General features: G+C 41.7%; 1 protein-coding gene and 1 long non-coding RNA gene across 4 annotated transcripts in view; one reads left to right on the top strand and one right to left on the bottom strand.

Annotated features, from left to right (window-relative positions):
- Window positions 1-17,384, bottom strand: part of PHF12 (PHD finger protein 12) — a 40,786-nt gene that overhangs the window by 10,949 nt on the left and 12,453 nt on the right. For 2 of the 3 annotated variants that reach the window (XR_004904809.1, XM_028521823.2), the window contains exons 3-6: window positions 7,729-7,801; window positions 4,392-4,785; window positions 2,971-3,091; window positions 1,675-1,807 (exon numbers count right to left, since the gene is read on the bottom strand). Coding sequence is in view for 2 of the 3 variants with exons in the window: in XM_028521823.2 (XP_028377624.1) it covers window positions 1,675-1,807; window positions 2,971-3,091; window positions 4,392-4,785; window positions 7,729-7,801 (721 nt within the window). In the remaining variant the exon portion in view is untranslated. Of the gene's footprint in view, window positions 1-1,674; window positions 1,808-2,970; window positions 3,092-4,391; window positions 4,786-7,728; window positions 7,802-16,498; window positions 16,528-17,384 lie in introns of those variants that run through there. The other variant, XM_036033333.1, reaches the window with a different exon arrangement.
- LOC118502129 lies at window positions 15,210-15,744 on the top strand. Its single transcript, XR_004904810.1, has 2 exons — window positions 15,210-15,382; window positions 15,442-15,744. It is a non-coding gene; the product is annotated as an uncharacterized LOC118502129 (long non-coding RNA).

The raw sequence follows: 17,384 nt of genomic DNA, 5'->3' as shown, positions 1-17,384 counted from the left end.
GAATCTCAAAAGGCATCCCTCTCCCAACTAACTATTCTCTAAGCCTTTAATGGACCAAATGAAGTTGTCTGTCAACACTCCTGTTAGAAGGCTGGGAACATGCATGAGACTTTCTCCCTCAGCTCTGCCCAGTACAACAAGGGAAAACCGGTATGTTCCCATTCCCTGAGAGGCTCAAAGGGAAATAGGGAATTAGCCAAGAAATAGCCTTTCAAATTCAGTCTGACAGTCTTCTCTCCAGCTCAGACCACCCTTTGTTAGTGTGTCCTAACAGAGCATAGGTTTTCGAGGAGAGGCAAGCCTTGGCCCCTAAGAGACCCAGACTCCATTCCCAGCAAGAGACTCTCCCACAGGAAGCAGGACTGTTGTCTGTACAGGAGTCTGGCTGACGGTTGGGACAGACTGGACTCCTGTGTGCCCTGCCCTATTCCTTTCCCATGGTACCAGGGAGCATTAGGGAACCCATCTGGACATCACAGCCTTGTTCTATAGGAGGCAAAAAACCCCCTTGGACTGCTCTAAAAGGCCAATAATAACAAGTTACCCAATCAACAAATTTGCATCTGCTGGAAAGGTGCTCTTTATGATTCATATTTGGGTAAACTGCTCATGGTTCACTTTTTCTGGTTCAGTAGGAAGCAAAACAAGGTATTCACACTGAGCCTCAGAGAGAAGCTTTCTCCTAGATAAACCTTTCTGAGCGGCATTAGTCAAATGAAGAGGGCAAAGCAACTAACCATCTTATTCCACGTGTGCAAGCCTGTAACCGAAGTTCTTCTCAGTGTAAAGTAGGGAACACACTGTCACGCCGAGAGCCAATAGTCATTTCATGGTTGTCACCATTTGATGTCTTATGCAGTAACATTTCTTTTTTTTTTTTAATTTGGAAAGGCTGTTTTTATAAGGGAGCTGCTCCTCCTGAAGCCCTCCCCTGTTCAGTCTTGTAAGTGACCATTCTAAGTGCCCAAGGGCTTAAACCTCCTTTGGAGATAAATGACAGTTCTGTTCTAGACCTAGGAAGTGGTCTGGAAAGTGTACCCAAGACTCCTGGGAAGTAATACCTTCAAACTGTTCACTCAGCGACTTAACTTACTCAACACCTATAAGTGTTATGACAAGGTGATTGTAAAGAATTAAAGTAAGAGAAGGGAAAAAGAGCCTCATTTGGTACCTAGAGCAAATCAGGTGTTCAATAAATGGGTTGCCTGGAGTACCATTATAACCATGTCAACTTTTCCAAAATTACTGAGCAATTAGCTAATTTCTAGAATATAAAAATAAATATTTTAGAATTTTGTTAGTTTGTTCTCTCTAAAAACAAGGGGCAGGAAAATATGAAAGCAACTACCATGAGGGCATGTATTTCCCTAAGGTTGGATCTAATACATCCTGTTTTAGGGCTGTAACATCAACTGCTTAATTCACTGCGGAAGAAATTATTCACAAACAACCAAGTCTGCTTGTGCAGCTAAAACAAGGCATTGTGAGAAGGAGCAAAATGCACAGCTGAGACATGTCAAAATAACTGAAATTGAGTAGGATGGTCTGCAGAAACCAGCATCTGAGAGATTATAGTGAATTCTCATACAAAGCTGACCTTACTATGGTTTCTACTGAATGAGTCCATGCTCCAGCTGTGCCCGAAGAGGACGGAAGGGACACTGCTGTTCTTACCACCACATGTTCGATGTGATTCGGACACATCCATCTGCCCAGGGGCATGGCAGTGAGTGGTGGCTCGAGGCAGTCCATGTGGAACAGGAGGGGACAATAGTCACACTGGATGAGAGGGGCCACGCGACAACTCCTGCAAAAAAGAGATGTAGGCCATTTCTGTGGCAAGATGGGAGAATTCAAACCAACTCTGCACTATGGAACAACCTCCCCTCCTTAATCCTAACAATGTTCTCCCACATCCTCCTCCCCCAGTGATTCAGTTACATTAACGATTAGGAAGATGGATGAAGTTGGGGGCTACCACAGGTTCTCCATTATTCTCTCTTCTAAGAGGGCTGTGACTTGTCAGGAAGTGAATGTTTACTTGGAGTACAGCTAAAGTGGCTGTTAGAGTATGATTGATCAATGTGCAGTACACACTGGGGGAAGATAGCCAACCTACTCTGGTATTTCTAGTCCTTAAAAGAAAACAACTGGTTCATTAAAAAAAATTTTTACACACACACACACACACACACACACTAGCAACCTGTCTAAAACCTACTACAGCAAAAAAATTTTTTTCTGCATGAAGCACCCAGAAAAACTGATAGCCAGAGTGCTGCGCTGGGAAAATGATTTTTTAATGTATTCATGTAGTATAATTAAAGGGAGGGGGCCTAAGTAAATGCCAATTATAATTTTTAACTATGATATTCCTTGGGTCCTCAAGATGCATTAGAGCCACAGTTTGGGCCTGGCTCAGAGTTCTGCTGCTCTATCTAGTTCCCTAGAGCTTTTGCTGAGGAATATTTCTTTTTCATATGTTTTTCTCCTGTTATCTTGCCCTTCTAACACATTTAAACAAGTCCATCTTCAGTAAATGAAGCAGCTGGTGTCTGTCACTGAGGAGATCTTATTTGAAGGAAACCAGTGTCCCACGAAGGTACAACTGGGACAACCTAGAGGCTTTTGGTTCACAGGCCGGCACAGAGGCTTTTGACAGTCATCCAGTCTGACGCACATGAGCTACCATGCATACCTGCACTACTTTAAAACTCACCTTTAGTGCTTTAACAATATTTGCTGTTTCTAGGGACTTGCGTCTCTGCTGGCCAGAATTCTTCCTGATAGCTAGTCTAAATATCTCACACTTCAGTTTAAGTCCAACTCCTCTCATTCTAGCCTCTATAAACACAGTTTACAGTACTTTGGTACCGTGGTTCTTCAGGGAATAACACAGAGGGGAGGGACAAGAGAAAAATACCATTTGCTGAATATGAGGAAGAGCCCCTTAGTATAGAAGAAAAATACCTGTTACACGTGAAGCAGACTTTGACTGGTAAGGGTACAAGACCATTGTGATCTAACTCATGCTGAGTCTTCTTAACATTTTTCCCTGTGGTTTCCTCCTTTCTTCTTCTCTTGCTAGAACCTAGAAGAGAAGTTGATGGTGCTAAACTTTCTCTGGGTGCCGAGTTCCTAGCCTGAGACATGGAAACAACAGTAAGGGAAAGAAAGAGATCCCAGTACAGGGTATCTCTAGGCAGGTATTATGGCCTAGAGATATATCTCTTTCTGAGGCCCCCTGGGCTGGTTTCAAGTGAGAGAAAGAATTAGAAGGGAGACTGAGACTAAGTCAGAATTTTGATCAGAAGTCACCCGTTCTGTGGCAGAAACACATCTAAATGTTTTACAAACATAAACGTGGCTAGAAGCCTAAGTTAGATACTGGCAACCTAAGAAATATAAATAGGTCAAAAAGCCTATTCTATGGAAGTAGCTGGGGAAAAAGCTACAAATTCACTGGATTTTAACAGAAATCAGAAAAGCTTTAATCCCATATGTAACCTACAGGCCAGTAGGTTTCTCAAGCCTGCAATTTCACTTTCGCTGGAAGAACCAAATAACATCTAGAAGCTTCATGGTATCAAATAGAAGTCATGACTTGATTTTTTTAAAAGGGAAATTTGGTAATGTTTATCAACACTATAAATTATAGTTTTGACCCAACAATTCTAATATTAAGAATTTATCGTACAGATACACAATCATGTGTGTACAATGACAGAATTATTTGTTGGAGCACTATCTATAGAAATAAAAGATTAGGAAAAATCAGAATGTCCATTAACAGGAAATTAAATAAATTATGGCATATCTATATAATGGATACAACTATATATGCAACTTTTAAGAGAAACTGAGGAATGTCTATATTAATTTGAAAAGATCTCTATCTACAGGGCATTGTGACATTAAGAAAAAAGCAAGGTGTAGAACAGTACACCAAGTACACTATTTAAGGGGGAAATAATGATCATGCATCTATATTTGCTTATTTATATATGCACAAAGAAATTCTAGAAGGAGATACAGAGGAACAAAACAGTGGTTTATCTGCGAGGAGTAGGAAGGTGCAGGCTTGGCAAATGGCAGACAGGAGTGGGAGGGAAATTTTTCATCGTAAGCCTTTTTATATTTCTTGATTTTGAATCATGTGACTGTATTACCTATTAATTTTTTAAAAAGTAACCATGGGAAGGTTGGAAAATAGAAAACTGAACAAGAACTATCAAAGCTAAAACCTCCAAAGATCTCTCTAGGATGAACCATGGACAGCACAAGACAGTGGCTACACAGACAGTGACCTCACAGGTAGCACTGCCCCTTGGCTGGATGATAACCCTTCAGGAAAGCTGGGGTGGGAGAGGGGAGGTAATGGTTTGGCTAACCTGGTAGTGCAGTGGTACAAGTCAGTTCATTGGGCAACTGGAATTGGGTGGGGTTCCGCTCCATGGCGGCAGCAATCAGCAGCTCAAAAGGCCGCCTCAGCTGGGGCTGCACATAGTCCGGTTCTGCTGCCACTGGCTCCTCATCCACGTCAATGATATCCTCGTCAACGTCGTTCTGCTCAGAGGTGGGGGTCTCTGTGCTGGCATTGGATGTGGGCGTGCCAGGCCGGCTGGCTCTCCTCTCCAGGATCCGGGCATGGGCAATTGCCTTGAGTTCGGTTTTGCTAGCTGATCTGTCCAACAAGTCAGTGTCACTGCTGGGGGATGTAGTCCGTTTGCTGGATTTGTCCACCAGTCCATTAACATGGCCCAGCTCCTTTTTCTGCTCTCGCTTCTGTGAAAATGAACAGGTGGGTCCATCATATAAAGTACCACAAAATAGAAAGAAATGGATGCTACAGAGTCTTGCTAGACTAGTAACCAAAATTATTAAAGTCACAGACTCATTCACTTGGGAACACATGTCTGTTAAAGTTCACAAAACTATAGCTGAGTTAAACTAAAGCTGGCAAAACTACTGCAGCAGAGAATTACCAAAAAGCACAGAAAGTTAGAAACTATATAAATCACACATCATTTACTCTAAGTCATGGGTGTCCAACTTGAGGCCTGTGGGCCACATGTGGCTCAGGATGGCTATAAATGCGGCCCGACACAAAATTGTAAATTTACTTAAAACATGAGATTTTTTGTGATTACATGTTGCAATGTATTTCATGTATGGCCTAAGACAACTCTTCTTCCAGTGTGGCCCAGAGACACCAAAAGGTTGGACACCCCTGCTCTGATAAGTCATCATATGATACACAGTATCTCTATGCAAAGTAGAGGTGCAAAGGGATGAAAAATTAACACAGTAAGAATAAACCAATGAGATCATGGTAGTTTGCCTTGGAGTGGCATCCTGACCTCCTGAATGGTTTTTTAAAGAACTCTGCTTAAAATAAAATCTGCAAAAGCAAAGGTAAGAGGTAAAATAGGCAAGCAGAACTCCCTGTCTGGGAAGATTGGGTGCTGGCCTGGAAGGCAACCACATTACAAAGTGGAAGGGTGGTATGTGAAGGATAAAAACTCAGCAGTTGTCACGGTGGTTTTCAATGTTTCAAATTTAACTAGTATTCTGAAAGTGACGCTTCTTTGGAAAGGTGAAGAAATGGAAAAAGACTAAGTGTATTCAGTAGGACTCGATGACTGACAATACACTTCCCTCCAGGACTCCAAATATTGTGGTCAAATGAAAGTTCAACACTGGTCTCTAGTCAGGAGGCCTGGGATCTTGTCCCAGTTCTGTCATGACTTCTTATGACCTTGGGAGACTTAGGTTGTTGGGCAGGAATTTATCTGTAAAGAGAGTCTAGTAAAACCTTTCCTCTCCACTTCTCAGGGACATGGTGACGATAAAGAGGGTCATATATATGAAAGGGATGGCTCTGAGTTGGGAGAACCTAACCTCCATTATGAATAGAACCTGTACATCAGAGGTGGATGAGGCTCAGAAGTACCATTTCAACCTACTTCAGTGTCACCACAGGAGGCCAAAGTGGGAAAAAGGCGGTAGTGGCGGAAAAGAGATTTGGCTCTGGTAGGCAAAGAGGACCAATTTGAGAGCAGGTCAGAGTAGCATTTCAGAAAAAGCATACTGTCCTGGCCGGGTAGCTCAGTTGGTTAGAGCATTGTCCCAATAGGCCAAGACTGTGGGTCAGGGAACATTCAAGAAGCAATCAATGAATAAATATAAATAACTGAAACAACAAATCGATGTTTCTCTCTCTCCCTTTCTCTTTCTAAAATCAATAAAAACAAAGAAAAAGCAAAAGCATACTATGTTAGAAAAAGGCATACTATAATCCTCAGCAAGTAGCTGTTTCCAGAAAATTGATGCAGAGTTTCAATTGATAGAGCTTTGGAGTGAAGCAGAATTTGATTCAAATCTTGGCTTTGTCAATTCCTTTGAGCTCTTGGAAAAGTTATTCTGCACTTGTGAGCATAAGTTTCTTCTTTCCTAAAATGGAGATACTACCACCAGCACCCACAGATGGCTATACGGAGTAAATGAGATAACATTTGTAAAATACCCAGATGACGGGCACTAAAATAATGCTAGTTTCTCTTCTCCACCCTTTCTTCCTGGCTTCACCTCTTCTCCCTCAGCTGTTCCCAACCCTTTCACGTCCAGCTTTTTTGAATGGTAAATTTCTGAAACACTTTCTGGCTGGTGTCTCTAATTGGCCCCACTCTAATCTGAGGAAAAACAGGAAGAGATCCTGGGAGATGAACAGGCTGGAGGACACCCTGTTTTATAGACCTGAAGAGAAATCAAACTACAGCTGTGGTTAGGAGGCTGAGTCGGCCTTGGGTTGCTTTTTAAAAGGAACCATTGTGAACACACTGAAAAATGTCTGCCTAACTATTTACCTTCTTAAAGGCTGAAAACTGTTACACACAGAAACCACAATCTCTGAATCATCTCATCCTGTTTCTGCAACCACGGAAGTCATCATTCATTGTGACATCATGTTCGGGGCGAGGAAAACAGAAGTGATGTCACAACAAAGGAAGTTACTTGGTGTATAATCAGTGTGGGGGGAGGGAAGGGGGAGGTTTACAATTTGCAGACAAACTATAATCTACAGCCTATAATTTGAGGATTGACTTCCTCATAATCTGGGTGGAAACACACCTACTTCCTTTTTTTGATAAGGAGAATTTAGCTTTTGCATCCCACAGAAGCTCTCTCGAAGTAGAAATAACATTCTAAAAGACAGTGCTGAGTTATCAAAACTGAGGGATGGGGAGCTAAAGAGAGATTAGGCAATCCAGGGTACTCGTGGGTTCAAGTCTCCCCTCCCCCACCACAATACACCTGGTTTAGCCTTTGAATACCAGTGTATTATTTGCTTTGGGGTGAGAGAAATCCTTTTTTCATCAAGCTGGAGAAGCAGCCTGTTTTTTCTTCAGCTACTTTCAGCCATGGATATAGTTGCCACATTCAGGCCACTTACAGGAGGTCTACAAGGAGATCAGACCTCTCCTGTCACTATTGAATGAACATGGCTTAGTAAATTAACACACCTCTTCTGCCCATTTCAGCAGCCCATGTTTGGATTTTAGGCCCTACTGGATTCCAAAGAGTCACCATGAGGACAACATGGGTGATTCCAGGGCTGGAAGAGACAAGAAGGGACAGAAATGCCTTCAGGACCAGGCCATCTTAGCTCTAGAATATCAGTGCACTAGATCCAGCATTCTGAGCAAAGCCTTCGGAAAGCAGCATTACCTTTCGACGAACAGTGCACCGGTGACACATCCACTCCCCAGGAGGCAACATCTCTTCACTCAGTGGAGGGTTACTGTGGGGAAAAGACAAGGGCAAAACTAAGTAACTAACTAACCCTTTGAAGTAGCAGGAAAAGCCTTTTAGCTAGGTCTGGCATAAAGCTTCATGGCTCTCAACTCCTATTTTGGCTAGTGCTGCAGCACCGTTAGGGCTCTCTCATCCTTCGAAACTCTTACTTGGCATCATTTACAATAACCTGAAGAGTGAGCAACCTTTCCCACATCTTAGAGAAGCCAAATCCAGAGCTATTATCACTGGGCTTATAGGGAAAGATATAAAGAATTGGTTTGGAACCTTGTGTCATTTCCTAACCATGCACCATGCTAATAAAATCACTGATAGTTCCTCCACACTCTTTTCAGTCTGTTAGTGTAAATCCAAGCTCTTCAACCTGCTGTTCAAAGTCTTCTTAAACATGGTCCCATTTCATCTTCCAGGCCCCTATTGGGTACCCTTTCCCCCTAGTCAGATTGAAGGCTCACTATTTCTTCCTCTAGAACACTCTTACCCTAGAAAGTGATGCTTGTCAAAGCCCTAATTATCCTGTAAGGCCTGCCTCAATCAGCCTATTGTAGATGAGAGATGACTGCAAATTCTTTGATACTCCTTCCATCCACAGGTAGTCGATTTCCTTCTTGAATTGGGTTTGTCTTGTGTCTTGTTTTGACCAACTGAATGCAGCAGGGGTGATAATGTAATTTCCAAAGCTCGGTTCTTAAGAGACCTGTAGATTCCATTTTTACATGCTTGGAATATTCCATCTCAGAGCCCTGCTGTCATGCTGTGACAGGTCACCAGGGGAGACTTAAGACATTCCAATTAATGGCTTCTGCTGTACTCCAAACCAACAGCCAGCGCCACTACTTCTATGTGACCGAGTCATCTTGGACCATGCCAGCTCAGTCAAGCTTCCACATGACTGCAGTACCAGGCAACAACACACAGAACAGAAAAACCACTCAGCTGAGCCCAGTCAACCCACAGACTTATAAGTGATAATAACTAATATTTGTTTTAAGTCAAGGAGTTTTGGGGTAGTTTGTCATGAATAGATAACTGAGGATGGCCCCTCCATGTGTTCTTCTGGGATTACTCAGACATCCTACACCCTTGGCTGCATGATTTTAGCTCACTTCTTGCACTTCTCCTGCTTTCCTTGATGTGACAGTTCTCTTATTTCCTTTATTAGAGGTAGTAAGACAAGAAGTGAGTATTTTCCCTATTTGTAGCTTTTCTAAGAGGTTACACACAGTAGTCATTTAGTAAGTCAATGGTGAATCAAAATTACAGCTGTGTATGGCTAGTCTTATGGATTTTCCAGATCACTGATTTCCATTAAGGTCATGCTAAGAGCCACATGAGACTTTATTAAATCCTTGGGAAACTTATAATGTCCATACAACAGTTGTTCTCAAAGTGTAGTCCACAGAGCAGCAGCAGCATCTGGGAACTTATTAGAAATGCAAATTCTGAGACCTCACTCCAGGACCTCTGAACCATAAATTTTGGGGATAGGGCTCAGCAACTTATGTCTAACAAACCCTCCAGATGCTCAACCCCAAATTTTGAAAACCACTGCTATAAAGAGTAAGACCACATTCATTTATGCTTAAGAAATTCCTAAATTTAGCACTGGCTGGTATGGCTCAGTGGATTAAGCGCTGGCCTGCGAACCAAAGGGTCACTACTTCGATACCTAGTCGGGACACATGCCTGGGTTGCAGGCCAGAGCCCTGGTGGTGGGCATGAAACCACACATTGATGTTTCTCTCCCTCTCTTCTCCCTCCCTTCCCCCCTCTCTAAAAATAAATAAATAAATCTTAACCAAAAAAAAAAAAAAAAAAAAAAAAAAAAAGAGAGAGATAAAGAAACTCCTACATTTGCCTGGCTGGTGTGGTTCAGTGGATTGAGAGCAGGCCTACAAAACAAAAGGTCACCAATTAGATTCCTAGTCACAGGGCACATGCCTGGGTTGTGGGCCAGGTCCCCAGTAGGGGGCACGTGACAGGCAATCATACACTGATGTTTCTCTCCTATTCTTTCTCCTCCCCTTCCCCTCTCTCTATAAACAAACAAATAAATAAATGAAATCTTAAAAAAAAAATCCTACATCTGGCCCTGGGGTTATCTTTGAATGGTAAGGATAAAATTTTTCTTAAAAAATATGAGAAAATGCCCTGGCTGGCATAGCTCAGTGGATTGAGTGCAGGCTGTGAACCAAAGCGTCACAGGTTCAATTCCCAGTCAGGGTATATGCCTGGGTTGCAGGCCATGACCCCCAGCAACCATACATTGATGTTTCTCTCTCTCTCTCTCTTTCTCCTTCCCTTCCCTCTCTAAAAATAAATAAATAAAATCTTGAAAAAAAAAGAAAGAGAAAACACTAAAAATACACTTGAGCGTTGAATATATAAGAACTCTCCTTTAAGTCCCAGGGCTTAATGCTATCCTGCTTTATCATTACGCCCTAAAACAGCACTGGGCTGGCAAATTTTCTTAGCTCCACGCTTCCCTGGAGTATTGAGCATGCATGCCCGGATGCCCAGCAAGCCCTCACAACTCACTGCTCCCTTTCTTCCCTGTTTCCTTGATGGAATCTGAGGAGGATCCTAATTAGGAAGGAGAAAACTGAAGGCAAACTGGCCTGCGAGGATAGGTCTTCAAGCTCTGGAGGACCACAGGCAAATGTCACCTGTAAAGTCTACCTTTGTTCTCTTCAATGTAAATCTGCATAGGCCACGCCCAACTAATGAAATGCACTCATGTAATTTGCAAAGGCTTACAGACTCTGTTATGCTTCAGCAGCTGTCATATTAAAATTAACTCTGAAAAGGCTGTCACTTCTGATTCTGTTTTTCATCATTTCTTTTCATCTGTCCACTGGCTTTGTACCAAGATATCCTACACCACATGTAAAGCAGAGAAGGGTGAGGCAAGGTTGTACAGACTTAGATCTTCTACCAAAATATGAATGGTGGCCTGGCCACCCTGTATGTCTCCCCCAATCTATTCCCAACACTGCTGGCAGGACAATTTATTTAAAACAGTTCTGATCATATCACTCTCCAAATTAATAAAGCACCATCCATTACAGGATAAATTTCAAGCTCACCAGTACTACAGGTAAGACCCCTGTGGCCAGAACCCTGCCACTTTCAACAGCTCCATTAAGCCCAGTGGCTCCCTACGTAGCCCATACTGTTTCTCAACTGTTCATTTCTGAGCCACTATCCACAACCACAAGAACCAAGCCTTCCCCTACTCCTTCACTTGGTGGATTGCTCATATTTTGGGGGCTTAAGTCAGGTGTTACCTCCAGGAAGACTTACTTCTCAGCCCCCATTCTCCTATGGCACTTGTGTTGAAACTATATTATGAATCCAAATCCCTTCTCTATGCCTCATTTACCTTTGTACTTCCACACTCTGCACAATGCCTGGCACAAGGTAGGTACTCAATAAACCCTTAAAGAACTAGGAAATACTAAAAAGAATGGGCTTCTTGGAAGTGAAGGTAACACTTCCTAAATCATGAGGCAAGGCAATACAAATGGGTAAGTGCTTGTTTTGGTGGTTAATCACACATAAAATTACTTGTTTTCTAAGTCACAAAACAGTTAAGACATCAAAATCTGCACTTGCAAACCTGAACTTCATACTAAACCAAGACTGCCTATACTTATTTAAATTTCCTTTATTAGTTAGTTATAAATCCTCACCTGAGGACATGTTTTCATTGATTTTTTAAGAGAGAGAGGAAGGGACGGGGGAACATCAATTTGTTGCCTACATATGAGCCCCAACTAGGGATCAAACCCACAACCTAGGTATGTGCCCTGACCAGGAATTGAACTGGCATCCCTTCTGTGAATGCAATAATGCTCATAACAACTGAGCCATGCGGCCAAAACTAAATCTCCTTTAAAAATTTTGATTTCTTGTTTCTCTCTTAATATCAAGGTAAAATGCTTAACATTTTTATTTTATTTATTTTTTAGATTTCTTTCTTTATTTTTAGAGAGAGGGGAAGGGAGGGAGAAAGAGAGGGAGAGAGACAGATGGTATGAGAGATACATCTATCAGTTGCCTCTTACAGGCCCCCAACTGGGCACTCAGCCTGCCACCTGGGCATGTGCCCTGACTAGGAATCAAACCAGCCACCCTTTGACTTACAGGTCAGCATTCAACCTACTGAGTCCCACCAGCCAGGGCTAAAATTTTTATTAAGAGGCTCTCAAAAGTAGCTCCTAGTTGGTTTCTAAAGAATCACTTTTACAGGTAAGTTGCAGAACACAGTTTCCAGAATTCTACAGTATGGCCACAGGCTCCTCTTGTCTGCCCTGAAGTGTGGGATGAAGGCTGTGAGTTTAGGCTTATCCCCAGCAAGAACACTTAAAAGAGTAAGGCCTTGTTGGGATTTTGCTGTTTTCTTAGAGACAGAAATAAATATGAAATGTGGTTATCTTGTGAGTAGGCAGTAAAATCTAAGATGAGACTAAAAGGGAAGGAAGGTCTATGTTTCTAGAAAATGATCAGCATAGGCATAGCAAGAACACAGGAGCAACCCATCATAAAGCTTTCTCATAATGACATTTCCACTTTGCTCCTAGCAATTCCTTTCAAGCAGTTTAGAAGGCAGTTTTTCAACTCAAAAGGGAGCAGAATCATGAAATGCCTCCAGGAAAGACAGACTGTCATTGAGGTAAGAGGCTCAGGAACTGGTTCTTGAAAAAGGATGTTTTGCAAATAGACTAGTTTTGTTCCGTATCAAATACTGCCAGCAGGGAAAGGATTCCCAGGAGAAAGGAGATTCTATAGCCTCAGGGGACTCAAGTACAAATCCTGAGGACTTCTCCATCTCAGCAGCCCATCTTAAAGCTCCTCTTCCCCCCAAAAATGATGTACCCATAAGTTTAGTATGCAACTTTGAAATAGCTACCAGCATACCTCAGAGATATTGCGGGTTCAATTCCAGACCACTGCAATAAAATGAGCATCACAATAGAGAGCGCTGCGCAGATTTTTGGGTTCCCCAGTGCATATAAAAGTTATGTTTATACTATAGTGTAGTCTCTTAAGTGTGCAATAGCACTGTCTAAAAACCAAACAATATATATATCTTAATTAAAAATACTTTATTGTTAAAAAATGCTAACGTCATTTCAGCCTTCAGCAACTTGTTAGGTTTTTGCTACTAGAGGGTCTGACCTCCAATTTGTAAAAAACATATTGTCTGTGAAGTGTAATAAAACAAAGTATGCCTGTACATGTATGACAGTCTTTCAAATCATGATATGCCTGTCAAAAAACCCCAAAACAACAACAACAACAACAGACCAAGGCTCTGTCCCTGCTCATATATCAATGAAGACAGGGTGCTGAGGGCCATTCTCTATTAAAGGAAAACATTAAAAGGTAAAAATCAGGTAGTGCTGAAATTATTCTACCTGAGTTTTCATTGCTCAGCACTGGAAACTACGAAGACACTATAATGAGCCGTGCTGCTTGTAAGGACAACAAAGCTTCCTAATCACTAAAGCTTAGAAAGAGCACAGTGATAATCTCATTTTACATCTACATAGTGTATTACAGTTTACAAAGTGTTTTCACAGATGCTCTTATTTGACTTTCACCACTGCACTGTGAGAATTAACTCTTATTCCCATCACACAGGTGAGGAAACTGATTTATATAAAGCCATGGAGCCAGGAAGTAGCAGAATTAGAACCCAAATCAGTTTCTTGGCTCTATCAAATCTTGAGTCCAAACTGTTTTTAAAGAACCATTAGTAATTATTTCTGGGGAACAGTAGAATATCCATCAGAGTATCTTCCTTAACCTCAAGTTGAGCATTTTCTTCTTCCTCTTTTTTTTTTAATTTAAAGATTTTATTGATCCATTTCCAGACAGAGGAAGGGAAGGAGGAAGAGGGAGAGAAACATCAATGTGTAGTTGCCCCTCACGCGTCCCCACTGGGGACCCGGCCTGCAACCCAGGCATGTACCCTGACTGGGAATCAAACTGGTATCCCTTTCACATGCAGGCTGGCACTCAATTCACAGGGCCACATCAGCCAGGGCTGAGCATTTTCTTCTTTATCAGTCACTATTTACAGAGTTCCCACTGCTTACTAACTAGACACACAGGAGGTATCACATTGAAGGAGGGACATAAAGTAAACAAAGGTATGATCTACCCTATCAAGAAACATAGCCTTTGGGGAGAGAAGATCAAATTCACCTGTACACTCAAGTATTTATTGGACATTTATTTTATGTTAGGCAGTATACTAAGTGGTAAGATTCCTGACATGGTCCTTACTCTCAGGGATCACAGGCTAGAGATGTGAAAAGGACAGGTGGCAATGAGACCACATACAATTAATTACAAACTAACTCTTGCCATACAAACCTATATAAGACTCAATTGCTCATGGATGCCAAACTCAAAAGCCCCAAAATTTGGTCATTAGGTACCTGCAAGTGACACTGGCCTTTTCTCTACGCTCTTTCCACAATCCAGAGCTATTCAGCAAATGATAATTCAGCCAGTGATCTTTTATTTATTTACTTTAAATATTTTATTTATTTTTAGAGAGGTGAAGGGAGGGAGAAAGAGAGGAAGAGAAACATCAATGTGTAGTTGTCTCTTGAGCACCTCTTACTGGGGACCCCGCCCACAACCCAGGTATGTGCCCTGAGTGAGAACTGAACCAGTGACCCTTTGGTTCATAGGCCGACACTCAATCCAACTGAGCCATACCAGCCAGGGCCCGCCAGTGATCTTTTAAAAATGACACAGTTAAGGATCTCAAGGGATTCGGAAAGAAACAATAGTTTTAATAGAAGCAGGTATATTTCTGCATTTTGAAAAACTACCTGATGAAAGGAAGGTTCTGAGAGTAGGAGACTTTTCCTGGGAATAGATGTTTAAATCTATCTAGCACACAATAGTATTTGAACCTTTAGATTACTTCTAAGAACTGTCCAAGTCCTGAGAAGGCAAGTGAGTCCTGGAATAGTTGTCTTCGGTACAGGAGCAGGCTTGTCTTGGGAAACTGGTAGCTCTTTAGCCAACAGGCCAGAGACCTCTATTTTCTGGCTTCAAAGGAATGTGGCTTGTACTACACTTTAAGAAAGGCATTCTTCTCCATAGCAGAGAGGCGAGTGCCCCGTGAAGATGGAGCCCCTTCCCATCTTTACTGCTTGGGGATATTTCCTTCCAGATTACTTGTTTAAAAGCACTGGACTGCAATTTCTGGCCACATGTTCACTGCCTTCCAACTTTGTTTGTTTGTTTATTTATTTATTTATATATTTTATTCACTACAATATTTACTCTTAGAAAGAGGGAAAGGGAAGAGAAAAAGAGGGAGATGAGTTGCCTCTCCAACACACCCCTACTGGGGACCTGCTTGCCATCCAGGCATGTGTCCTTACCAAGAATTGAGCTGGTGACCTTTTGGACTGCAGGATGATTCCCAACCAAGGTACGCCCACCGGGGCGCACTGTTTATTTTAACAATTACTTGATCTTAAAAACATTCTGTTAGATATAAAATGGTTCATAACAATAGAGCTCATCTTCAGAGATTGTACGATTAAAGGATATGTGTCTCCGAGTTTGGTGTGGCTCTCTGTGAGGCCCTAACAGGGCCTCTAAACTGTTAATAGTAGTATCTGTACACAAACCAATTAAAAAGCTGGTCAAGGACATTGACTCTTCAGAACTAAAACTCCTAAGGCCAACCTCTGCAGTAGGACTTTACCATCTAGACGAATCCAAATAACCCATCTCCATGGCTGATGAGGATGTCTACATAGGTCCATTTGGAGAGTTATCAAAGAGAAAACCACAGATACACATCCCTCAACTAACTGTAAAGCCTGTCCCGACAAACCTCTCCATGTCAAATATTCAAAGCCAGGAGCCCAATGATCCCAACTACAGCCAAAAGACAGATCCCAATTTTAAGTCAGAATGCCTCTTTCACAATTCACTAATGAGGCTACAGCTCACCGCAGCTTCCACTGCAGGTGGAAGATATTGGTAGTTGTCATGGTTCTTGGCTCTAATTAAAAGGATCTATTTCAAGTCGTACAGTAGCATGGCTGATCAGAGTCTAACCTCACCTGTATCCCTTGCCTATTAATGCATGTGAACCTGCACAACATTAACATTTACTTCAGATTTAGTCCCCACCAGTGGGACCTGTTGCTCTGCTTTAATTATCCATCTAGTGCAGTTTTTCAATATGGAACTGGAAGGGAAAAGGGGGAGGGGAACAAAAGAACAAAGGGAGGAGGGAAGAGGTAGAAGGAGAGAGGGAAATAGGGAAGCAGAAAGACTGCCTTTTATTTCTAAGACCTGTTTTTTACATTGTAACATGCAGATAAAAATGGTGTTTGTGTTCAGGACTTGTTTTTAAAAATATGTTAGGTTACTGATGTATAGCTTACAAGTATCCATCCAGCTAAGTGACACTGACATTTTAAAACTTGAGTCAAAGGCAGGCAGAGAAACATGAAAATATTACTTAGCCAAATTAAAAGCTTTGTTGTATATCTTAGGACAAAAGGAAGCAAGTGGATAAAAAATATTTAAGAAAGAACATACTCCATTTCCTCTTCCTGGACTGACAAAATAGTCTATTTAACACAAACGCTTAATAGGAAAACTATGTAAACAGCATATCTGTACAACAACATACCCACAGCCTTCCATTCGGGTTCTTTTCTAAAAGAGGTCAGTTGCATGAACTGGTAGCATCCCTCCTGTCATAACACATCATTCTCCAAACATCAGATGCTATCTAGCTATACATGGAAGTTTCAGTTGAAATAAAATATCAGCTAGACTAAGAAAGAGCTCACTGGCCCCCTAATATCATCCATGTATCACTTCCCTTTTTGGGTGGTGGGATATTCAGCAAGCAAATAAATAGCATTGAGCAATTTTGAATTTTAATTTCACAGTTCACAGGTCTCATCCATCTATCTGAGGTCCACTACCAGACAAAAATCCTGCAATTATATTTAATGGCATTGTGAAATATCAATTGCAAAAGACAATACGTGTTCAGAACAGGAGTACTCCCTCAGACTGGCCCTGCTATCCTTGGCTAGCTCAGGAAATGTGTTGGTACTAGCCAAAATGGGAGTAAAGGTGACTGTTAGTGGGACCACAATCAGGTCTCAGCCTCCCAGCAACCGTCTTGATCTATACAAGGACCTATGAGTACAGAATACAAGCCTTTTATACATTTTTAAAAAATCCTCACCTGAGGATATGTTTCTATTGACTTTTTTTTTTTTTTTTTGAGAAAGAGAAACATCTAATGTGAGAGATACATCAACTGGTTGCCTCCTGTATGTGCCCCAACCAGGGACTGTACCGGCAACTTGTTGGTGTATGGGACGATGCTCCCATCAACTGAACCACCAGCCAGGGCCAGGCCTTTTATAAACTGAAACCAGCTACTGTCCTGGAAAACCTAAGACATCCGGGGTAAAGTTTAACGTAAAAATATCTTTTAAAATTTAAATTTAAAGCTAAATTCGGTAAATTTAAATTTCGGTATTTCGGTACTTTCGGTA

The sequence above is a fragment of the Phyllostomus discolor genome, chromosome 8, assembly GCF_004126475.2.
Source record: "Phyllostomus discolor isolate MPI-MPIP mPhyDis1 chromosome 8, mPhyDis1.pri.v3, whole genome shotgun sequence".
In the NCBI taxonomy this organism is placed as follows: Eukaryota; Metazoa; Chordata; class Mammalia; order Chiroptera; family Phyllostomidae; genus Phyllostomus; species Phyllostomus discolor.
This window is presented reverse-complemented; position numbering and strand designations above follow the sequence as displayed.